The sequence below is a fragment of the Asterias rubens genome, chromosome 1, assembly GCF_902459465.1.
Source record: "Asterias rubens chromosome 1, eAstRub1.3, whole genome shotgun sequence".
NCBI lineage: Eukaryota > Metazoa > Echinodermata > Asteroidea > Forcipulatida > Asteriidae > Asterias > Asterias rubens.
The window spans coordinates 472094-486189 of record NC_047062.1 but is presented as its reverse complement, the minus strand read 5'-3'; the positions used below and the strand labels follow the sequence as shown (position 1 = coordinate 486189).

General features: G+C 36.5%; 2 protein-coding genes across 3 annotated transcripts; one reads left to right on the top strand and one right to left on the bottom strand.

Moving 5' to 3' along the window:
• Positions 1–488: 488 nt before the first annotated feature.
• Positions 489–3521, bottom strand: LOC117288076 (leucine repeat adapter protein 25-like). 2 transcript variants are annotated; one of them, XM_033768774.1, is made up of 3 exons: positions 3370–3521; positions 2170–2558; positions 489–2041 (listed from the first exon to the last, which is right to left on the bottom strand). In XM_033768774.1, exons 2-3 carry the CDS (start codon positions 2545–2547, stop codon positions 1844–1846), a joined length of 576 nt encoding a protein of 191 aa, XP_033624665.1. In that variant the 5' UTR covers positions 2548–2558; positions 3370–3521; the 3' UTR covers positions 489–1843. The 2 variants fall into 2 exon arrangements, with proteins under 2 accessions (XP_033624665.1, XP_033624672.1); XM_033768781.1 differs by lacking the exon at positions 3370–3521 and adding an exon at positions 3101–3235.
• Positions 3522–3746: 225 nt separating this feature from the next.
• Positions 3747–12250, top strand: LOC117288088 (protein cornichon homolog 1-like). The gene is made up of 5 exons (XM_033768791.1): positions 3747–3948; positions 5485–5553; positions 6032–6144; positions 8725–8868; positions 10635–12250. Exons 1-5 carry the CDS (start codon positions 3868–3870, stop codon positions 10663–10665), a joined length of 438 nt encoding a protein of 145 aa, XP_033624682.1. The 5' UTR covers positions 3747–3867; the 3' UTR covers positions 10666–12250.
• The last annotated feature ends 1846 nt before the right edge of the window (positions 12251–14096 follow it).

Genomic DNA, 14096 nt, shown 5'->3' with positions numbered 1-14096 from the left:
GATAGCAAATAAAAGTACCAATACACGCTGAGTCACTCACCGTGCTTTTTCGTTCCATCTGAAAAGTACCATTGCACGCTGCCAGCGTGCAATGGAACGAAAAAGCTGGAACGAAAAAGCTGAGTAAAAACATCACTGCGTGCGCGTGTCTTTGGTAACGCAGCAGTGTTACTGCAAGGCATATTAGTAAAATTACTAGCATTCGGCTTCTACAATTAAAAATTGTAGGCCTACGCTTTGTTTATTTTGAAAGTTGTATCTTTCAATCAAAATGACAAAGATCTACTTGGATGTTATATAAAACAAATAATGAATGTTTTTCATTCGTGCAATGGTGCGAAAATGTTCATTCGTTGAAAGCTGGAATGTTCCATTCAACTCGGCTTCGCCTCATTGAATAGAACATTCCATCTTTCAACTCATGAACATATTCGCACCATTGCACTCATAAACATTCATTACGTGTATACTATCAACCTCTCCCCATTACTCATCACCAAGTAAGGTTTTATGCTAATATTTATTTTGAATAATTACCAATAGTGTCCACTGCCTTTAAGGTACCTCTTACTTGGGCAATATGTGGCACACCAAAATAACTAGCTTTAAAAGCAATTATCACTCAAATCCAGACAACTGTACTTTCAAAATTGTTAAGATAATCTAGTAAAAAATACACGTAGAGGTAAGGTCTTCATAGCAAATGTCATACTGTAAGTGGTGCTCTTTAACTTATAAAACACTTATTCATAACTTTCCTTTAGTTTAGTTTTTATAAATAAGTGCACACAAAACTTTGCCTGCAAACTTCAGTACTGTTCACAGTCTAAAGCCCGGTTCATACTTCCTGAGAATGCGAATGCGAATGCGATTTGAATTTTGACGTCAAAAACTCGCACAGTTGAGTTGTGCTCAACACCTTTGAAATATTCGCTGCGAAAACAGAGACCCCAAAAATCACTTGCATTTGCACAAAGTATGAACCGGGCTCTACTCTCTAATATTTCACACAAGTTAAGCATCCATTCAACAATCAGTAAAAACTTTGAAAATTTGTTCTTGCAGATTTTTTTTCTCAAGCAAACAATTTTTAACAACTCTTAGATGTGGATCCATTTTAACAATTTTTCCTTCCCGCAACTTTGAATGTGTCCACAGCAGTTTATAAAACTAGAAAGTGGTCATTGCATTTCCTATGGGCTTCTGTTAGGCCTAGTTGTTGGAGGTGAGATGTGATAAGTGGGCATGGATACAATGAACTTCTCACTAAGTACATATTAACCGTATTGGCATATCAATTGTATTTTGGATAGGGGGGACAAAGGATATTTATTTATGTTCACCCAGCATTGATGTGTGTGGTATCACGCATGCTGCAGAAAACCCAACGACTAGTTCACCTATTCACCTTACAATTAAGATTAGTTTTGAAAATACATCGGTGTAAGAATAAAAGATTAATTCATATCAGATTAATATTACTTAGCTGAAGTTAAAACTTTCTTAACACTCACACCAATGATGAACTAGGAGCCAGTAATCCTAAATTAGAAAAAGCTTTCTCAATACTCACACCAATGATGAACTAGGAGCCAGTAATCCTACATGAGAGCAATCTTTTCTCAATACTCACACCAATGATGAACTAGGAGCCAGTAATCCTACATGAGAGCAAACTTTCTCAATACTCACACCAATGATGAACTAGGAGCCAGTAATCCTGATTGAGATTACTCACAACAATGATGTAGGAGCCAGTAATCCTAACTGAGAGCAGCTTTCTCATTATTCACACCAATGATGAACCATGGTGAACTAGGAGCAAGTAATCCTGATTGAGATCTCACACCAATGATGAACTAGGAGACAGTAATCCTGGGCTTAGAGGACTCAATGATTGCAAATCTTCACTGTCTAAGTCCATACTATCTCTATCTGACAGACATGACATCGTCTCAACGACTACTTTATATTCCTGAATGGATTCATGTAAAGACCAGAGTTGGCTCAGAAGTGACATGTCCAGCTGGCGCAGTCCCACCTGAAGTACATTTAAAGAAAGAAATGGAATAAATATTAAGCTTAGTTTTTAAAGGTCCAGTTCAAAGATACCAGTATTCACAAACATGCTACTGATGAACATTTCATAAACAAGAGATTAAAAATTACCATTTCCTTTCTGAGCACTGCCAAGGCACCATCTAGATTCCCCTGTGGAACAGAAACCCTTCTTGTTCTACCTCTTCCTGGTCCCTTTGAGACTCCAGAAGACGGTTGTGGAGTCGCTGATTTATTCTCCCCTCCAAGATTATCTTGAATCATGTTCTTATGAGTCTGTATTCGAAGTGTCTCTCTCCAGTTGCCACGATTTGCATTCAGGAGACTGCTCAAGCTTTTAGGCAATGGAGGAAGACCAGGAGCATCCATGGGTCCGATACTCGAGCGTGATGTCATAATTGGCTTCTCTGGGACCCTTGGGGGAGTTTTGCGCACACGCATCGTGACGCCAGCTGTTGAGTAGGCACTGGGTGAGATGGCTTTAGCCATGATGTTCACTTCTGTTAAAAGAAAGAGAACAAGAAAATAATATCAATAAAATACCATTAGGCCCTAGAGGCCCGATGGTTCATCACCAATTCACCCACCATCATCAGGCATTACCACACAATCACACGGCCGGGCGGTATCACTGTTATCAACATCTTACATGAGATCATCACCAATCACAAGATTATAGATTATAAGGCATTATCATCAGACATAAGTAATAATCACCATATAATTATAATCTCCTCATTATCATCTTTACCAAGCAAAGCAAAATTTGATCACCGTGATCCTAATTAATTGTCCACCCATTCTACCAATCCACAACCACTCATGCTTTCCATTACACTGTACATCCATTTTGCAATCTACATCACATACATACGCATACACCATCCACTCCAGATGAGGTGGCATCATTGAATATTCTCAGCATCTCACATCTGTCATTACTCCATTGTGCTTTTGTGGACTAAAGTAAAATACAAATCTAGAATTATTGTTACAAAAACAAGAGCAGAAACCCAATCAAGCTACACATGTAAGTACTTACCAACATACAAAGCCTACCGGAACAGAATTCACTGGAACAAATGCGCGCAATAAAGCATGTAAAAGAGACAAGAATGTGAGGAATGTCGACTAGCGCAGGCAGCTGTGTCTGGCTGTGGAGTGTGGGTGAAGCATGCGGAGGCTGCACAGTCAGACAGCAGTACGTGTGTGTAGTGAATCATTGAGTAGAAATGACTCAGAAAATAATCTCCCAAACCACAACTAGGCCTACCCGACAAAAGAATTAAAGTGAAGCTCCGTTGTACTTACGATTTCAATATGTCATTGTTCTCCTTTCGATCTATAAATAGTAACTGTTATTGCTACAGTTGTTGCTTTGAACAAGGTTCAGAACAAAGATTTATCAAAGGATAAAGCAGATGTTTTCATCACAAAACAAAAGCTATTGGCTGGCAGCATCATCACCAACAAGCTCACTGAACTTTGAAGGAAGATGACTGAAGGATGATGATAGAAACAATTGCGCTTTTCACTAAATAGCCCCCTACATCAGCGAGAATGCGCAATAACTCTGTGTTGTCGTTGTTGCGTATTTTTAGTTTTGCGCAAGAGGGAACCAAATGACACTGGTAACCCAATAAAATGCAAAATATTGTTCAGGGTGAGACATGGGCGCGGGTACCATTTCTACTTAGGCGTTGAGAGAAAGAGGGGGCCTTGGTCATCAGGATTGGTAAACCGATAAATACAATTTAACGTTAAAACCTCATTTTTTCCTCTTAGTACAGTTTTTTTACAGTTGAAATCATGGCGTTCACATTCGTTGCTTTTTGTTATTTACTGGCGATGCTGCTCGCAGCCGTCCTCATATTTTTCGCAATATTTCACGTGAGTATTCCAACCTTTATTTGGGCATTTTCGTATGTGGTCAACGTAGTTCTAATGCAGCGGACGTGTATTTCCGACACCATGTAATTTACCACTTCACAAGTTCAATGTTTCTAAGTATTTAACGGCAAAAAGCCCGCAGGTTTACACGGAAAAGTTTCCGTATGGCGCCACCACTTTTTCACGCGATATGAAATAATATAGTATCTAATTTACCACAATAGACAATGAGATATCCCTTTTTGTAAACATTAGTGAAAAAGTGGTGGCGCCATACGGAAAGTTATCCATTATTTCTTCACTTAGGTCTTAGCTTAGGAGGGCTAAAACAAGTTTCCGCATCCTGCCATTAATTTGTGGTTTTCATCTTGTTTATTTGACTGAGCTGAGTGAGATTGACATGGACTCGGATTGACAACTGACGTTTGATTTGAGTGAATAAATTAGATCATGATATAGGGCCTATAAATCACAAATTTATTAATGAAAAAGTGATGGCAGGATACGGAAATGTTTCCGAAAGGCTCACCACATAATCTGTACTTCAAAATTAAGAGGTAGGCCTACCGTCGCTTTTGAAATCAATCAGTCCTTGCTTGACTGCAAGCAAAAGACCAACATCCACAGTCAGTCTAGTCATGCTAGTCCAAGTTTGAACACTGGACCAGTCCAGACATTGATTCTTCACATACATGAAAATGAATTATCAAAGCAGCTCTTTTCTTCTTCACATTAAAAAATGCAATTCCCAATTAAGAAATGGGACTTTCTGGGCAATAATTGTTCAATGTTATGTTCCTGGACAGAAACAGGACTTCGCAGTATGGTGTATAACTAGAGGCAGTCCAGACTCCAGAGTTAGAGTATTGGCACAATATTAATGTATTAGGTATACTGAAGTAAAGTCTGTAATTTAGTTGGATGCAACTACCAATTTTGGTACAAGTTGGTAATTTGTAAAGGAAAATATTTAAGGAACACTGCAGCTAGAGAAAGCCAGTGAGACCAAGTTATTGGCTCTCTTATTTTACTTTAAAGGCACTGGGCACGTTTAGTAATTGTCAAAGACCAGTATTCTCACTTGGTGTATCCCAACATTGCATAAAGTAACAAACCTGCAAATATTTGAGCTAAATTGGTCAAATCAAATTACAATTTGCAGGAGAAAAATGAAAGAAAAAAACACCCTTGGTGCAGTACTTGTGTGCTTTCAGATGTATACTAGTATGTAGTAGGGCTCAGCTGATTTGAGTGAGAAATTGCCTCTTTCTCAAAAACTATGTGTTATTTCAGATAGAGCCATTTCTCACAATGTTTTATACTATCATTAGCTCTCCATTGCTTGTTACCAAGTAAGTTTTTATGCAAAACAATTATTTTGAGTAATAACCAATATTGTCCAGTGCCTTTTAACAATGAGTCAATCAGAAAGAGTTGTCATGAAAATGATACTTAAAGTGTAAAGTACTTGAAGTGTAAAGAGGGAAAAAGTGCTGTTGAGATTTGACAATTGTTGAATTTATTTTTACATTTCAGATTATTGCATTTGATGAGTTGAAGACAGATTACAAGAATCCTATCGACCAATGCAACAGTCTGAATCCGGTAGGTACATAGTTCATATTACACTCTGACTACACAACTCATTACTCTACTCTTTACTTCAAAGGGTATCCTAAGGCAATCTGGGCCCAATTTCATGGCTCTGCGTACCGTTGGTACTGCATTAAGCATGACCATTCTCAGCTTACTATGCAAGCGCTGAATTTCTACGCTAGCTGAGTAAGTGAAGAACTCCTAGTAATGTGGTATACGCATGCGCATAAGCTAAAAGCGTTCAGTCTGATTGAAAAAGTTGTTGAGCAGAAAATCTTAGTGTTAAATCAGTTGCTAAACAATCTTAGATATTTGATTCACTCAACAGTCTTTTGGTTTGTTCTGGAGTCATGTGCTTCATCAACCGCTGTGAGCTTAATGAAACATGCCCTTTTGTATTGTATTGTATTGTTCTTTCAGAGTACAAAATTTCAGATGGGAAATAAAAGATAAAATCACTTTGTTCATGTTATTCATATCTTAACAGCTTGTACTACCAGAGTATATTGTGCACATTTTCTACAATGTCCTATTCTTGGCAGCTGGACAGTTTGGGACGTTAGCTTTCAATATTCCTTTGATTGCGTATCATATTTACAGGTAAGCAAAACGGGGTTCTGGTAACCATTAGTCAATTTGATTATTGATTTGTATCTTCAATTTCATATGTAATGTTTGATATAGTGCTGGGCGAATAGTGAAATTTTGGTATTCGGTTACCGCTGGCCAACTATCCAAAAATTAACCGAATATTCGAATACTTTTTTTCACCGAAAGAGGACGCTATTTCAATAAAAATAAAAAAAATATTTAAAATATTTTTGTTTGCTGCTAGAGGGCGCTGTTTGTTTGTAATGAGATCTTATGGGCGAATTGATATTAGTTTTAGACAGTGTCACTTGGTTCATTCATGAAAATAACTGGATCTAATTTAAAGATGGCTTTTTGCTAATTCTTTTGATCGTGATTGACTCTACGTGAAGGAAAACTTTCGTAATCTTTGAACAATTACGTCAGAAATGTCATTGTTTTAACTCTTCACGGTTAACTCTTCACGGTTAACTCTTCACGGAGGTGAGCATAGTTAAATACTTGATTTATTCTGTTTTATGCTTTCTTAATAGAAGTTTCTTAGCGATTTCGACAAAACATTCCTATAAGTTGTCGCCCGACGTCCGCGGATATTCGGATATTAAAGAATATCCGGTTACTTGGTTGTAATTACAGGACTATCCGGTTTATAAAGGTATTCGCGCCCATTACAGATATCCGGTTAAGAAAAAAAAGGCATTCGCGGTTACGGATAGGAAAAGGTATTCGCCATTAACCGGATATTCAAATTATTCGCCCAGGCCTAGTTTTATATACCCCAAAAATGCTAAGACTATGCAGCAGAATCCCTCACAGGGACAATTACCACTTTCAAGAAAAGTGTATTAGATTGATTAACCCTCCTACTTTTACTCTTGGTGACATTTTCCAGCATTTTGACCAACAATTTGAAACTATTGAACTGATTTGCAACTGCGGTTTGGGTACTATTGCTTGAACTTTTTTGGGTGGGGATTCCTTATAGTGTTGTGCCTGATCCCATAGTAAGCATAAAGTGTAGTCCTCAGTGCAACAGATTCAAACAAAGCATGCAGTTAGTAGGGTTTGGAAGTGTTGGGGACAGTTTGGGGTCATTATGACCGGATTGATATCCTTGTATAATCTTGCTGCCCCTCTATTTAGATATATGCCGATTGGTATAGAGTATACCTTCATAGATCTTGTATTATCTTGCTACCCCTCTATTTAGATATATGCCGATTGGTATAGAGTATACCTTATAGATCTTGTATAATCTTGCTACCCCTCTATTTAGATATATGCCGATTGGTATAGAGTATACCTTATAGATCTTGTATTATCTTGCTACCCCTCTATTTAGATATATGCCGATTGGTATAGAGTATACCTTATAGATCTTGTATTATCTTGCTACCCCTCTATTTAGATATATGCCGATTGGTATAGAGTATTATATACCTTATAGATCTTGTATTATCTTGCTACCCCTCTATTTAGATATATGCCGATTGGTATAGAGTATACCTTATAGATCTTGTATTATCTTGCTACCCCTCTATTTAGATATATGACGATTGGTATAGAGTATACCTTATAGATCTTGTATAATCTTGCTACCCCTCTATTTAGATATATGCCGATTGGTGTAGAGTATACCTTATAGATCTTGTATTATCTTGCTACCCCTCTATTTAGATATGCCGATTTGTATAGAGTATACCTTATAGATCTTGTATAATCTTGCTACCCCTCTATTTAGATATATGCCGATTGGTATAGAGTATACCTTATAGATCTTGTATTATCTTGCTACCCCTCTATTTAGATATGCCGATTGGTATAGAGTATACCTTATAGATCTTGTATAATCTTGCTACCCCTCTATTTAGATATGCCGATTGGTATATAGTATACCTTATAGATCTTGTATTATCTTGCTACCCCTCTATTTAGATATATGCCGATTGGTATAGAGTATACCTTATAGATCTTGTATAATCTTGCTACCCCTCTATTTAGATATATGTCGATTGGTATAGAGTATACCTTATAGATCTTGTATTATCTTGCTACCCCTCTATTTAGATATATGTCGATTGGTATAGAGTATACCTTATAGATCTTGTATTATCTTGCTACCCCTCTATTTAGATAAAATATGTGCCGATTGGTATAGAGTATACGTTATAGATCTTGTATAATCTTGCTACCCCTCTATTTAGATATATGCCGATTGGGATAGAGTATACCTTATAGATCTTGTATTATCTTGCTACCCCTCTATTTAGATATGCCGATTGGTATAGAGTATACCTTATAGATCTTGTATTATCTTGCTACCCCTCTTTTTAGATATGCCGATTGTTATAGAGTATACCTTATAGATCTTGTATAATCTTGCTACCCCTCTATTTAGATATATGCCGATTGGTATAGAGTATACCTTAATCCTTATAGATCTTGCTACCCCTCTTTTTAGATATGCCGATTGGTATAGAGTTTACCTTATAGATCTTGTATAATCTTGCTACCCCTCTATTTAGATATGCCGATTGGTATAGAGTATACGTTATAGATCTTGTATAATCTTGCTACCCCTCTATTTAGATATGCCAACAGGCCAGTAATGAGCTCGCCAGGATTGTATGATCCAACAACAATCATGAACGCTGATGTCTTGTCAAGGTGTATGAGAGAAGGATGGATCAAACTGGCATTTTATCTCATTTCATTCTTTTACTATCTCTACAGGTGAGTTGCTTAGTTTATTATTGCTATAGAAAAGGAAAATACAAAATAGTTGTTTTTATATAACACCCAAGCAGATCCTTGCTATTTGATTGGAGGATTGTCCGTCACGTGAAAGCAAATAAAAGTACCATTGCACGCTGAGTCACTCACCGTGCTTTTTCGTTCCATCCGAAAAGTACCATTGCACGCTGGCAGCGTGCAATGGTACTTTTCGGATGGAACGAAAAAGCTGAGTAAAAACATCACTGCGTGCGCGTGTCTTTGGTAGCGCAGCAGGTGTTACTGCAAGAAGGCATAGTAAAATTACTAGCATTCAGCTTCTACAGTTGAAATTGTTTGTTTTGGAAGTTGTATCTTTCAATCAAAATGACAAAGATCTACTTGGATGTTATATATAACAAATAATGAATGTTTTTCATTCGTGCAATGGTGCGAATATGTTCATTCGTTGAAAGCTGGAATGTTCCATTCAACTCGGCTCCGCCACGTTGAATAGAACATTCCATCTTTCAACTCATGAACATATTCGCACCATTGCACTCATAAACATTCATTATGTGTATAATGTCTTTGTCAGTTCTGGTGCTTTAATCCTCCTTTGAGCTTTGTTCTTCCTGTACAATGTGTACAGTATATTGCTGATTATCTCAGGAAAAACCATGTCAAATTTACCGCTTTTATAGTTCTTCTTTGATTGAATGACTGTTTTGTGTTATTTCTGTCATCTGCATTAATTAAGGCATACCAACTAGTGCTGGGCGAATAGTGAAATTTTGTTATTCGGATACCGCTGGCCAACTATCCGAAATTAACCGGATATTCAAATAGTTTTTTTGCCGCTAGAGGGCGCTGTTCATTTGTGAATGAGATCTTATAGGCGGATTGATATTAATTTTAGACATTTGATTATTGATTTGTATCTTCAATTTCATATGTAATGTTTGATATAGTGCTGGGCGAATAGTGAAATTTTGGTATTCGGTTACCGCTGGCCAACTATCCAAAAATTAACCGAATATTCGAATAGTTTTTTTCACCGATAGAGGACGCTATTTCAATAAAAATAAAAAAAATATTTAAAATATTTTTGTTTGCTGCTAGAGGGCGCTGTTCGTTTGTGAATGAGATCTTATAGGCGGATTGATATTAATTTTAGACAGTGTCACTCGGTTCATTCATAAAAATGACCGGATCTAATTTAAAGATGGTGATTTGCTTTTTCTTTTGACTCTATGTGAAGGAAAACTTTTGTAATCTTTGAACAAAATACCTCGGAAATGTCATTGTTTTAACTCTTCACGGAGGTGAGCATAGTTAAATACTTAATTTATGCTGTTTTATGCTGTCTTAATAGAAGTTTCATAAGGATTCAGACAAAACATTCATATCAGTTGTCGCCCGACGTCCGCGGATATTCGGATATTAAAGAATATCCGGTTACTTGGTTGTAATTACAGAACTATCCGGTTTATAAATAGCTATTCGCGCCCTATGCAGATATCCGGTTAAGAAAAAAAAGGCATTCGCGGTTACGGATAGGAAAACCTATTCGCCATTAACCGGATATTCAAATAATTCGCCCAGGCCTAATACCAACTGAGTTCCGAAGGAGATAGTTAATTCCAAAATCATTTCTTTTAAAGTTGTGGGGAAAAGGTTTCTTGATGAAGTGTGGGTTAGTTTGACTATTTGTTATGATTTGTTCCTTTTATTTTTCACCCTCTTTATAGTAATTGACTCTGTTATTTTGTCTTCTTTCTCAACAGTATGATTTATGTCTTGGTGTCATCATCATAAGTCAGCAAAGTACACACACATCGCATAAGACTAGGAAAGGGTGAAGTTATCCTTTTCTGCTGGGGATTAGGATTAAGAATCAAGAGTGGATCAGCGATGCCGGGGGGTTTGGGGCCTGAAGACCCCCCTTCTTAGCATCCCTTGTGTCATAAAATAGGATTTGTATTTTGTAAATGTATGTGTTGAGTCTAAGTTTGTTATAAGTGTAGTCAGTTATTTTGTATTCATCACATGCCAGAGTTTGGTGGAGTATTTTTTTACTAGTCTTCAATCGACTCTTAGAAGAATGGTCCCAATTGTCTTGGGATCAATACAAACTAAATGAGCAATACCAAAAATATAAAAAGCTACTTATGATTGATCTTTATTAATCATGCAAATCTTTCTTGCTCCTGAATGTATTTACTCGACTTTGCTAATATTTTCACTGATTCTTTGTTTGGAATTAATAACATTTTGTAAAAAGACAAAACATATTTGTTATCCTAGGTAAAAGTTGTTGTTTTTTTGTTTTGTTTTGAAAGTGGTTTGTATGTAGGATGTTTTGTAAGTCAACTGACATCCATTTTGAAACTGTGTTTCAGTGTTCATTAAAACCAAATCAAACTTTCTGTCCGGAGAGGGGGGGGGGGGAATTAAATGTTGCCCTTTTTATTAATAATAGTAGGCTTCTTATGTAGCGCCTATATCCGTCACTCGTTGACGCTCCTGACGCTGTAACATAGGCCTACAGTATTTCTTGCAAGGCATGTGGGACTACGTTTGAATTACGAGACCCTATTTCTCATTTTTGTCAGTTGTAACATCTTTTTGTCTGTTAATCTGTTACACCAAGGAAGGCATATTTTGGTATCAAGTAAGTACTGGTATGTTAAACTTAAATTTTAATTCCAAGTTTGCAAGTTGTAAACATTGGTATTGCTGTATGTAGAAATGAATTCAATTGATTTTCATGTAGATGTTTCTTGTACCTTCTTTCAAATGGTATCTCTTAGCCTTGTTTGGGGCAAGCTTTCATGAAGCTCATTTTCATTCATGGACTAATTAAGCAGCTTTAATATGTTCCAAACAAAATATATATTGGCCATCAACAGTTGATGCTGAGACTTATTTAGAATGGGTTACAAGGTAATTATTGATTCTTTCAACTAATAAATTGCTCTTTAATTTGCTTAACTCATGAATTTCAGTTGTGGGAATTAGCCCAGTTCTAATGCAATATTGGGGATGCAAACTATCTGTATGCATTTGTGTAAGGAATGTTATGGAGCGAGGCTAAGTTAGCTGATGCTGGAAGGCAGACCTGTAATTGTATAACTAGCTCTCCGTTTAAGTTTTAAAAGTAGAGATAGTGTAGAAGAATTGAGAGTGTACTTGTTTCATGTGCACTTGTGAACATTTACCGTGAGTTTAAAGACTTCATTCTATTGAACCCTCTAACCCTCTTGGTACTGTCTGACCATTCAATATCATCCACTGTGGTTTAAAATGTAGATGTACTATGTCATCCTGCAATATGATATCATGTGGTGAATGCATCTGACACAGTACACAGTCAACCCTCCTACTGTCTGACCATTCAATATCGTCCACTGTGGTTTTAAATGTAGATGTACTATGCCAGCCTGCAATAAGATATCATGTGGTGAATGCATCTACACAGTATACAGTCAACCTTCCTACTGTCTGACCATTCAATATCATCCACTGTGGTTTAAAATGTAGATGTACTATGTCATGCTGCAATATGATACCATGTGGTGAATGCATCTACACAATACACAGTCAACCCTCTTACTGTCTAACCAATCAAAATGCCAGGCTGCAATATGATACCATATGGTGAATGCATCTACACAGTACTCAGTCAACCCTCCTACTGTCTGACCATTCAAAATGCCAGGCTGCAATATGATATCATGTGTTGATGACCATTCACCTTCATCTGAATGATCTACCGTACTGTTTGGATTAATAGGCAAAGTCCAGCCTGTAGCCTGATATTGAGAGGTTCATATCTACACAGTGCACATAATACACAACCAATTCAATTGAATGATTCCAAATGGTTGGTTAAATAAATGGTAAATGATACCAAAAGTAGGAGGGTTAAGAGTAGGTTTCTAAAAGTCATTATTTATGCTGATGTTCAGAAATACATTCATGAACTTCTACAGTTAAGGGTTATTAGTGGAACTCCTAATGAAACTAAACTCTGAAACGAGGAGACCTCTTGCAGACTTGACATCGATTAGGAAGAGATGGTACTGAAATAATGGGAAAAAATGATAAACAGTCCCAGTGTGCAAGGAAATCTCTTATTGGGTTTATAACGCTTCTAGGTCATGGTAGTTTGAGTGTGTGACACTCAAAATGCCGCAGAAAAAGAAGATGATCCAACGATTCACCCGTGCTTTCTTGGAAGAAAAAAAATGCAGATCATTTTTTTTTTCAAGGAATAAGGTTACAGGAGCTATTGGAAAGATTTTGACTTCACAAATTAATTTTTCAATTTAACAATAATTCAGGAAACCAGTTACAAGCTGTGTACATTATATGGTGTTAACATTATACTGGTAACCTGTTTTTGCTAAGCAAGAGTATGCTGTGGTTATTAACATTCAGAGCATAGTGCCTATATTTGTTGTGCCCAAACTATCAAACTAGACCAACTACAGTTTAACCCTGACGTAACAATAATTGAGCTGAATTCAACAATAGTTGGGCTCTACCCACCAGTAGTTACAATGTAGTCCAATCTTAACGGTAGTTGGGCCAGTGCTGTACGGACCAGCTTGATGAATTTGCCTAGGTGTGTATGGATAGATATAAGATGTACATTTTGCTAGTTAATCTTCATACACAATCAACTAAAGTTGTGAGTAACTAATATTGTACTTCAAATTGTGTAGATTTATATTGGCACCAATACATTTACTATCAAAGAATTTATGTTAATTTCAAATGAACAGGTGATATAAAAATTGCATAAGTCATCAAACTTGAGTTTCAAGTTAGTTTCTTGGTTCTTGTGTTTCTTAGTAATTTTTTTGAGTTTGTGTATTTTTCAAATAATTTATTGTAAAGAAATACTCGCCCTTTGCAATTGTTCAGTCAAACTGCCCCAATTTTTATGGTTTATAAACCATGATTTGTAAACCATAAATTTGATGCTTCAGTTATTATAGTTTTTAAACCATGTTTTAAAGATGTGTATTAATTTCCATGGTTTATGAACCATGATTTATAAATGTTTTTTGCATGTTTATGGTTTGTAAACCAGTAACTTACACACAACAAATACTACTGGTATGTAAACCATCAAAAGGATTTGGCAACACGTTCTTTGGTTTACATCTTTTTGCTATAAACCATGATAACAAAATACCTTAAAAGTGCCAAACAATTAATTGACAGACGGCGCCTCATAC

Bases quoted from the DNA above. Each gene is read 5' to 3' on its own strand.
- LOC117288076 (XM_033768774.1), bottom strand. From the start codon at position 2,547: ATGGCTAAAGCCATCTCACCCAGTGCCTACTCAACAGCTGGCGTCACG. The intron at 2,042-2,169 runs GTAATTTTTAAT...AATGTACTTCAG, and splicing joins CAGTGCTCAGAAAGGAAATG to GTGGGACTGCGCCAGCTGGA.
- LOC117288088 (XM_033768791.1), top strand. From the start codon at position 3,868: ATGGCGTTCACATTCGTTGCTTTTTGTTATTTACTGGCGATGCTGCTC. The intron at 3,949-5,484 runs GTGAGTATTCCA...TTTACATTTCAG, and splicing joins TATTTTTCGCAATATTTCAC to ATTATTGCATTTGATGAGTT. The intron at 8,869-10,634 runs GTGAGTTGCTTA...CTTTCTCAACAG, and splicing joins TTCTTTTACTATCTCTACAG to TATGATTTATGTCTTGGTGT.